Source organism: Lepidothrix coronata, unplaced genomic scaffold, assembly GCF_001604755.1.
Source record: "Lepidothrix coronata isolate B3197 unplaced genomic scaffold, Lepidothrix_coronata-1.0 Scaffold362, whole genome shotgun sequence".
In the NCBI taxonomy this organism is placed as follows: Eukaryota; Metazoa; Chordata; class Aves; order Passeriformes; family Pipridae; genus Lepidothrix; species Lepidothrix coronata.
The window spans coordinates 124,487-134,264 of record NW_016690542.1 but is presented as its reverse complement, the minus strand read 5'-3'; the positions used below and the strand labels follow the sequence as shown (position 1 = coordinate 134,264).

The window sequence follows — 9,778 nt, the reverse complement described above, 5'->3', positions numbered from 1 at the left end:
AGTGCTCTGGGCTGGGGGACAAGGTGGGGATGGGGCACAGGGTGGATCCATGGGCTGGGAGGGCTTTTCCAACCTCAGGGGTTCTGTTGTGCTGCCTGCTCCGGGGCTTCTGATGCAGGAGCAGTTGGTCAAATATGGATGATGGAAAAAAACCCGCTGCCAATAATTAGAGGTGCATAAATCTCGCATTTAAGAAGATTAAATTGAATTAAATTCAATTCTAAACGGTATTTAGAAATATAATTCCAGCATTCTGTTTAAACCAAAAAGGGATATTTTTCTCATTCCAAACGAGATTTTTCCCTTCCCTTTTTGCAACCCAGTGTTGCTGCCTGAGGGAAGAGTGGATGGGACAGTCCAGGTGCTGCATCCACAGGCCCTTCCAGGCTTCCAGGTTGTTTTCCAGTGATCTGCATTCCCTGTTCCTGGATGAGCTCCCAGCACTCCATCCCACCGGGATGCCCTGGTGTCCTATTGCTCCTTCCCTCTAAATTTAGAGCCTCCCTGTGCACAGGGATGTGGGAGCGAAGGCTCCTCTCCATCCATCAGCCCCATTCCCGGGGCTCCGTGACGGCTCCATTAAACACGCGCTCGGCAGCCGCTATTTTTAGGAGCCGGGAAGAGAACGAGCCTTTGGGCTCTGGACAGCCCATAAATCCAGGGCCAGCCACCAAATCCCCGGCCTTTTCCTCGGGAATGACGCCCAGAGAGGGGTTTGTGGTCCGAGTGTCCAGGCCTGCGCGGAGGGAAACGGGGAATGAGGAGGAGGAGGGAGAGCAGGGGGAAGAGGGGCTGAGGCACGGACATGTGGGAATTCTGGTGGGAGGAGTGAGGCAGGAGGAGGGGTGCCCTTGGGAATGGGGGGTGCTGTGTCCCCCCTTCCTCTCAGGGGGCTCTGGGGATCTCACTGAGGTGTCTCCACATGCCATGAGTGGAAAAGGTGGATCACTGGAACTGTTGGGACCTGCTGGGGCTGTGCCATGGTGGCACCTCCATGGGAGCTGTTTTTCCTTTCCCTTTCCCTTTCCCTTTCCCTTTCCCTTTTCCTTTTCCTTTCCCTTTCCCTTTTCCTTTTCCTTTCCCTTTCCCTTTTCCTTTTCCTTTCTCCTTTCCTTCTTTCCCTTCTTCTCCTTCTCCTCCCTCTCCTCCTTCTCTCTTTTCTTTTCCTTTCCTTTTTACTTTCTTCCTTTTTCCCTTCCTTTTTTCCCTCCCTTTCTTCCTTCCCTTTTTTCCCTCCCATTCCCATTTGCCATACATCCCTGCCAGCTTGTACAGCACTGTAGCTTGCACCTTGTTCCCGGGCACGACCAACAACAGTTGTCCCGATGTTTGAGGTTATTTTCCAGGTCTCCCCATCCCACCTCGTTCCGCTGGGAAGCGTTTGGGGCTCGTGCCCAGAGCAGCATTGCTGGAGCCGAGGCTGCTCCCTGCTGCCGTCGTCTGGGCACTCCCAGCAACGGAGCCGGAGCTTCCCAGGCATTCCCAGGCATTCCCAGGCAGCTGCCTCCTTTCCCTGGGAATTTCCCCCTCAGCTCAGGGCTGGGAACCCCCCGGAGCGGGGTGGGAATGGTGAGGGGCTTCCCGGGCTGACCCAGGTGGAGGTTTCCCTCCTTTGACTCCTCCTGCGTTTATCAGTCCAGGACTTCTTCCCAGTAATTCCTTTCCAGTAAGATGAATTCCATGGTTCTTTGGGGCAGTTTCTCCCAGGAGCTCAGGGACAGGAGGACCCCCCGGTCGGAAGCTTCGTGGGGAGCCCCCACGTCCCCCCGCTCCGTCAGGCTCCGGGAAATCTCCTTCCAGACTGGGTAACACACGTGGGGCTGGAATAACACCCTGGATCACTGGGAATGCTCCCGAGCTGCACCTCGCTCACCCCACTGTCCTTGGCCCTGCTGGGGGGTCTCTGTGCACCCACATCCTCCTGGGGGGTTTCCAGAGCACCCCCAGCACTCCCGGGATGCCGCAATTCCCGCGGGTTGGGATCTCCCCGTTCCCATCACGTCCCCCTCGGTAAATTGGGAGTTTTGAGCACATTTCCCCCTTCACGGATTTGTTTATGGGTTGTGCACCTGGGCCCCTCGTTGTGCATGGAAAACACGTGGAAAAATAGAAACACTGGGGAACAGAAGCCCCTCGGGGTGTTCCGGGCGCTGTGGCCGTGCTGGCGGCGGTGCCAGGGTTCCATAGGGAAGGAATTCCTGGCGTCTCTCTGCATTCCCAGCTTCCCTTCCTCGTGAATCCCCCATGCCCAGAGAGCTGGTGACCACCAGGTGAGCAGGAAGGCTCTCAGGGTTATTGCCACCCCTCCTGGGGGAGCCCCATCCCTCCGTGCCGAGGGGTGGGAGGGGGACGTGTCCGGATGGAAGCGGGGCAGGAATGTGGCTGCTCCTTTGGCACCTGGAGCTGAGTTTGCCTCTCCCGTCTGGGGGCTCCTCTTTGACTCTACTTGGTGAAATGGGAATGCCTTGATGTGGTTTAGGAGTTTTGGGGCCGGGATCCGAGGAGGGATCTGGGAAGGATCCCGGGAGCTGTGTGTGTGCCTGCAGGGCTGGGCACGGGCACGGGGCCGGTCACTCCCTCACAGATCATTATTTATTGATAGAATTCCTGCATGGAAACGGGAGTCACTCGGCTCGTGGCCCCGTCAGGGAAGCAGAAGGCACAGGGAAGTGATTTGGGATGTGTCTTTTTCCTTGCAGAAACCAGAGAAGACAGAACCAAGCGGCTCTTCCGACATTATACTGTGGGCTCTTACGACACCTTCACCTCTCACAGGTAAGGAGCAGCACCTTTGGCATCCCAAGGAGGTTCATTTCCATGGAAAAAGTCTCTGTTTCTCCTGACAGAGCATTTTGTGTCCGTGGGAAGGAAACTTTTCTGGTTGGTTTGGTCAGTTATAGCCTAAACTCCAAGTCCTGGCTGAGGCTGAGGTGAACAGGGAGCCTGGCTCATGTCTCCATTGAGGATGGAACGTTCTGGAGAAGTTTTGAGGTTCTCCAGGGGCCAAAGAACCCGGTTTGGGTGCAGGTGCAGCTTGGCTCTGAGGGGGAGAGGAGGAGGTTGGTGTGCAGGGATGGCCTGGGGGCACCGGAGCGCTTGGATGTGCCGGGGGTGTTCCTGGGCTTTGAGGTGCTCTCCAGGGATATCCTGGGCCGTGGCACCTGAGCAGGCTCACCCTGGCATGGTGAGAGGCCAGACCTTTGGGAAGGTGGTCAGAGCGCCCAGGGGATGAGCTGGGACAGCAGAGGTGACGTTGCTGGTTCTTTGTCCTGTCGGATGCGGCTGGGATCTGGGAATGGTTGGATTCAGGAACGTGCTGTGGCACTGGGGTTCTGTGTTTGAGGGATGAACGTAGGGACACTCTGGAATATGCTCTTCAGAGCCGCTGTTCATGGAGGGATCTGGCCGGGGGTTGTTGTTCCTGGTGTGACAGGAGCGAGTCGTGAGGAGCCGTTGGACAAAAATTAATGTCTCCTGAACTCCTGGGGCTCTCCCACAAAGTGTGTCCTGCCTGACTGGGCTGCTCATCCCAGCTCTGTCTGCCTGGCTCTGGTTTGACTCCAGGGAATGTGTGTCACTTGTTTGGATTTCCAAAAATCCTGAGATCTGCTACTTCAGGGCTGTTGGTACTGGAGTGAGAGGGAAAGTGCTGCTGTGGCTCAGAAAACACTAAAGAAGAGAAAAAGAGGGGAAAAAATGATCCACTTCCACCGTGGCCAAAGGCTCCAGGGAACCCCCAGAAGGTCTGTGCTGGGGTCACTGGTGGCTCTTGGTCTTAAAGAGCAGGAAATGGGTGAAAAATTGAAATAGAGTCAAAATGCTGTTCTTTGAGTGAGGGAAGAGCAGGTGGGTGGGATTGGATCAAACGGGGTTGATAAACAGTGTGACAGTAAAAGAGATTTATTTTGGCACACGGAAGGGAACGCACACCAGGAGAAACACTGTGAGGAGCTCTTGCCCAGGATTTGCAATTCCTCAGGAATAAAGGTCTGATGTCACCGTGACATCACAGGGCAAACATCTGCTGGAGCACTGAGGCTTCACAACCAGCCCAAGGAGGTCAGAAAGTGGAATTGAAGCAGCTGGGGAGGAGGGTCCTGATAAACAGCAGCTGAATCCCAGCATGGAAAAGTGAGAAGCAAATTCCGTGGGGAAGAACCAGGAGTGGGATCTCACGTGCAGGGAGGTGTTGGACTGACTTCTGCTCAGCCTTTGGGGATTGCTTTGACTCCAGGCCAAACCTCCAGAAGCAAATTGAGTTTGTGGAATTGTTTGGAAAGAAACAAATACCCCTCCAGAATTGTGAATTAATAATTATGGATATCATGGAATCACAGAATGGTTTGGGTGGGAAGGGACATTAAAGCCCATCTTGTTCCAACCCCAGGGACACCTTCCACTAGCCCAGGTTGCTCCAAGCCCTGTCCATCCTGGCCTTGGACACTTCCAGGGGGTAACCACAACCTTTTTGGGCAACCTGAGCATGTTCCTGCAGCGAGGAGGTTGGACTGGGTGGCCTCCTTCCAAGCTCAGGAGTTCTGGGAGTCTCCTGGTGCAGCTTCTGAGCCCGTGTGGAGGAGGAAGGATGGTGGAATGGAGTGGAGTCGTCTCCCACGGGTGGGTGAGCCCCTGTCCCACCTGCTTTCCAGCTGAGTCCCTCAGGACAGAGGGCTCTGGGAGCAGGGTGGGGATGTTCTGTGGGGGCAGTTTGGCTCCAAGTGGCTCCATTTCCCCAGAATGTCCTCACAGGGCAGGGAAGGAGGTTGTGTGTGCCCTTACCTGCACCCTGAGCAGGTCTTTCCATCCTGGACTCCTCCAGGACTGTCTGCAGGATTCCAAGCCTCTTCTGCACCCCAGTCATCCCTGTCTTCTTGCAGATCCAGTTGGTCTTGGCATTCCCAGGCAGTCCATGGAACCATGGAATGGTTTGGGTTGGAAGAGACCTCACAGATCATCTCTTCCCAAGCCCAGGGCCTGCCAAGTCCTGGTGAGCTGGTGGAGCCTGGCTGGGACCTGCTGGTGCCACCACTGGCTGTGACACCCACAGGTCCTGGGGAGTGACCTGGAACTCATGGGAGGGTTTGAGCTGCACCCCTCTGGGGTGGTGGGTGCTTGTGGAGCTCCACCAGGAGCTGGAGTTGCGTGATCCTGGTGGATCCTTCCCAGCTCAGGTGATCAAGGCACGAGGAGCTGGAGCTGCAGGTCCCTCAGGTCGGGATCGTGGTGGCCCGTGGCAGGTGCTTTGTGCAGGTTTGGGAACAGAATAAACCACTCAGTGTCCTGCTCAGAGTCTTCCTGAGCCAGAGTTGATGTCCTTGTGTTTTAGAGCCTTTAATGGATCGTTATTCCCTTCGTTTTCCCAATGATGTGCAGCTGGAGTGGTTGAACTCCCCTCCTGCAATGGAGTGCCCAGCCCTGGAGGTGTCCCAGGAAGGCCTGGCCGTGGCACTCAGTGCTCTGGGCTGGGGGACAAGGTGGGGATGGGGCCCAGGGGGGNCAATGGAGTGCCCAGCCCTGGAGGTGTCCCAGGAAGGCCTGGCCGTGGCACTCAGTGCTCTGGGCTGGGGGACAAGGTGGGCATCGGGCCCAGGGTGGATCCATGGGCTGGGAGGGCTTTTCCAGCCTCAGGGATCCTGGGATTCTGAGAAGGTGCTGGGGTTGGCTGGGTGGAGCAGCAGAGGAGCTGCTGCTGTGTCCTCTGCTCCTGCTGTGCCAAAATACAGGGTGGAGACAGGAAAGGAGAAAGAAAGTCCTGAAGGCCCAGGTTAAGGCTCGTGGTTCGTGCCCAGGTTACTCTGAATGTGGTGTGAGGACTCACCTTAACAAATTGGGAAAAAACCCTGGATTTTTCCCCATTTTTTTTTAACCCTGAACCACTCGGGCCAACAGATCCCTTGGGAGCAGAGCTGGGAAGTAACCAGGGTGCTGTGGGATCACTGCAGCACGTCAGCAGCACCATTTCCAGGAGGGAGCTTATCCCATCATCCCCAACTTCACTTCAGGTCTCAGCTGTGGGAGAGGATTAACATAATGACAGTGTTTGAGGAGCAACTTAGAAAAGTGCTCGAGAAAATTCCACCCCGGCGGGTTTGGATTCCAGGGAAAGCTTTGGAAGCAGTGCCAGGGTTGAACGGATGCCCCGGGAAGCGGAGCAGGGAGCAGCAGCCACGGGCTGGCCGATGGAGCTGGGGATGGGATGGGATTTACTCTCTCTGGCTTAACGAGGTGAATGGAGAGCTTGGGGGGTGTGGGACATTTGGGGACACGAGCAGGTATCAGAACAGACAACATCAGAACAGAGGTCGGGGTTTGTGTGTGGAATTGGCCTCGGGGGCAGCAAAGCCTTTGAGATGTGACTTCACCACGGACGGTCGGGATGAGCTGAGGGAGAAACTCCCCTTGGATGGGTTCCCACCTCTCCCTGATGTCCCTTGGAGCTGTAACTGCTGGTAAAGACCAAGCAGGAGGCTGCTCCAAAGCCTGGGATGCACCCAAGGTCACCAGAGGGCAACCAGAGCCTTCCCCACCCTCTGAGGGTGAGGAGGGACAGGGCTCGGCCACCCTCGATGGTCCTGCAGGTCCCTCCCAACCCGGAATGTTCCGGGGCTCTGAACCTCATCCGGGCTGAACTCAGCAGGAGGCAGCAGGGAGGGGAGCCTGAGCTTGTCCTTACCAGGAGGAGGCAATCCCAGGGGGAATTGGCTCCTCTGATGAACCGTGTTATGGGAGGAGGAGATTAAAGGGATCCAAAATTACCTCCGGAACGAAGAGCCCGCGTTGTGCTCGGCACAGCTGGGAAGGAGGGGAATTGGGAGCAAGAGACAATTCGGGATTTATTTTGTTTCCTATTATTCAGTCTCAGGGATTAGTTGACCAGGGAGAGAGATTACAGCCGTGAGCATCCACGAGCCATCTGGATGGGCCTCCCCTGGAAAAGAGGGAAAACATGAGGGATCTGTAAGCAGGGATTTCTCTGCCCTCAGATGCTGTGACTGGCCAAAATAATGTGCACAATTATGGAATAATCGAGGCTGGAAGGGTTGTCTGCAGGTTTCTGGCACAGCTGGTGACCCAGAGCAGGTTTCTTCACGTGTCTCCAAGGCTGGAAGTTCCACAGGGCCCCTGAGGGCTGAGTTTCCAGGGGAAAAAAGCTTTCCCCGTAGTATCTCCTTTCAATCCATGGTGCTTTGGTTCGTGTTGTTGCCTCTTGTCCCATCCCTGGGTGCCCCTGGGGGTCCCTTTGTCTCACTGCAGCAGCGAGGAGTCCACCATGGAATCATGGAATTGTTAAGGTTGGAAAGGACCTTTAAGATCATCAGCCCAGCACCACCACCACGCCCACAACCATCCCAAGTGCCACATCCACACGTTTGGTGAACACTTCCAGGGATGGGGACTCCACCACTGCCCTGGGCAGCTGTGCCAGGGCTTTACAACCCTTCCCATGAAACAGATTTTCCCTGATATCTGATTAAAACCTCCCTGGCTCAACTTGAGGCCGTTTCCTCTCATCCTGTCACCCCTCCCCTGGGAGAAGAGGTGTTCCTTCAGAATTTTCCATATTTACTATCTGCTCTGGCCTGTCATTCCCTGTGAGTTCAGGATTGGTGGTAAAGCCCCTGAGCAGTTGGAATTCTCCCCAGTTCCTGCTCCAGTGAGTTCCCATCCAGGAGGCAAACAGCAAAGAGGGGGGAATGGCATCGACTTTTCCCATTGTTCTGTCTCCATGACTGATGGGAAAGCAGGAGAGGATCCATGTTCCAGGCAGGGCTTGGCCTCAGGGATGGCCAAAAATACCTCTGAAAAAGGAGTTTCGTGGTCAGAAATGAATTTTTGGGCGCGAATTTTTGACGAGTGTTGTGGAAGTGGAGGTGCTGTCTGAGCTGAAGGGGAGGGGTCCCTGTTCCCGTTGGGATGGGGTTCCCAGGTCAGGCCCATCTCCCTGGGAAAGGCAGTTTGCACTGGGCTGGTGCAGCATCATTTCTATGGCAACAGGAGAGTGGAGGGAGGGAATGAAATCTCTTCCTGAAAAGGCTCCTGTGTAATCCCACTTGTCACATCAAAGTGCCTTTGGAAGAGTCTGCTCAGATCTTCTGCTGAGCAGCAGCTTCCGGGAGCACTTCCCTCTTTCAGAGAGAGCTACAGTGGAGAATCCTGGAATGCTTTGGGTGGGAAGGGAACTTAAAGCCCATCCAGTGCCACCCTGCCATGGGCAGGGACACCTTCCACGAGCCCAGGTTGCTCCAAGCCCCGTCCAACCTGGCCTTGGACACTTCCAGGGATCCAGGGGCAACCACAGCTTCTCTGGGGCCTCCCCACCCTCCCATCCCAATATCCCACCTAAACCTACTCTCTTTCACACAGAGTGGGAAAGGTGAGTCCCTGTGTCCCCTCAGGTGTCCTTGTGCCAGAATTCTCTGCTTTCCCTGAAATTTAGAATTTCAGAACTGGTGGGGAACGTGAGGCTTCACGGCCCGTTTTGTCCCAGAAATAGGATCACTTCCCATCCCTGGAAGTGTCCCAGGCCAGGTTGGACGGGGCTTGGAGCAACCTGGGCTAGTGGAAGGTGTCCCTGCCCATGGCAGAGGGTGGCACTGGGTGGGCAGGTGGTCCTGTGCTCCAATGCACTCCTTGGGCTGAGAGAGGAGCCCGAGCTGAGCAGCTCCAGCCTCCGGAGCTGCCTGTCAATGGTTAAAGGAGCATCGGAAAAGGCCTCTTAATCCCTGTTCCTTCTCTCCTTAAAAGAGCCAGTCAGGACGAATGGCAGGTTGAAGAGGAGGTCCTGGGAAACCAGAACCAGTCTGTCCAAAAATGATTTGCCAGGGGCACAAAGGTCCATGGGGTTTCCCTTTGGTTTTCCCTCCCTTTCTGCAACCGAGCACTGGATCCCGGGAAGGCGATTTTGCTCCCAAACATTCTGGAGCCACAAGGCTTCTCAGCAGGCAGGAGCAGGGCAGCAGCTGATGACACACACAGGAGGTTGGAAAGAAGGGAAAAAATAGGAAGTCTACTAAAAATAGTGTTTTACTTCATCACAGAGTCCCAGGATGGGTTGGTTGGAAAGGACCTTAAAGCTCATCCAATCCCACCCCCTGCCATGGGCAGGGACACCTTCCACTAGCCCAGGTTGCTCCAAACCCTGTCCAACCTGGCCTTGGACACTTCCAAGGATCCAGGGGCAGCCACAGCTTGTCTCCTGTGGGAACCCACAGTGTGGGAGTCTCTTACTCACAGTTGTAATTTACTCACCCGAATAATGAAGAATTAGAAAAGGTTCAGAGCAAATAAACGAGGGTGACCCAAAGCAGGGACCACATCTGAGAAGAGATTAAATCAGCTGGAACTCTCCGAGGTGCCCAGGGAAGATGTGACAGAGAGTTTTATGAAACCATGAGTAGGCAATGAGAAGGTGAACAGGGAACAATAGTGATTGCTCAGTACAAAGGGATGAGGTGGCACTCGGTGGAATTAGCAGGCAGAAAGATTAAAATAAAACAAAGTACTTTGTCACACTGCAGGTGATTAAATTGGAGGATTTATTCCTGCTGCATGTTGTGGAGGCCAAAAATATAAATGGATCCGAACTGGGAGTGCAAAATTGGTGAGGAGTAAAGTGGTGACCAAGAAACGCCGTGAGCTGTGGAGGGGCTGGAGATGGGATGACTCTTCTCCCAGGGAACAAGGGAAAAATGAGAGGAAACAGCCTCAGGGGAGGGTCAGGTTGGGGCTGAGGAGGAATTTGTTGCTGGAAAGGGTGGGGAGGCCTTGGCAGGGGCTG

General features: G+C 55.1%; 1 protein-coding gene across 1 annotated transcript in view; it reads left to right on the top strand.

Moving 5' to 3' along the window:
* Positions 1–9,778, top strand: part of LOC108509414 (SH3 and multiple ankyrin repeat domains protein 3-like) — a 139,781-nt gene that overhangs the window by 56,532 nt on the left and 73,471 nt on the right. The window contains exon 2 of the mRNA XM_017838839.1: positions 2,649–2,775. Coding sequence (XP_017694328.1) covers positions 2,649–2,775 — 127 coding nt within the window. The remainder of the gene's footprint in view (positions 1–2,648; positions 2,776–9,778) is intronic.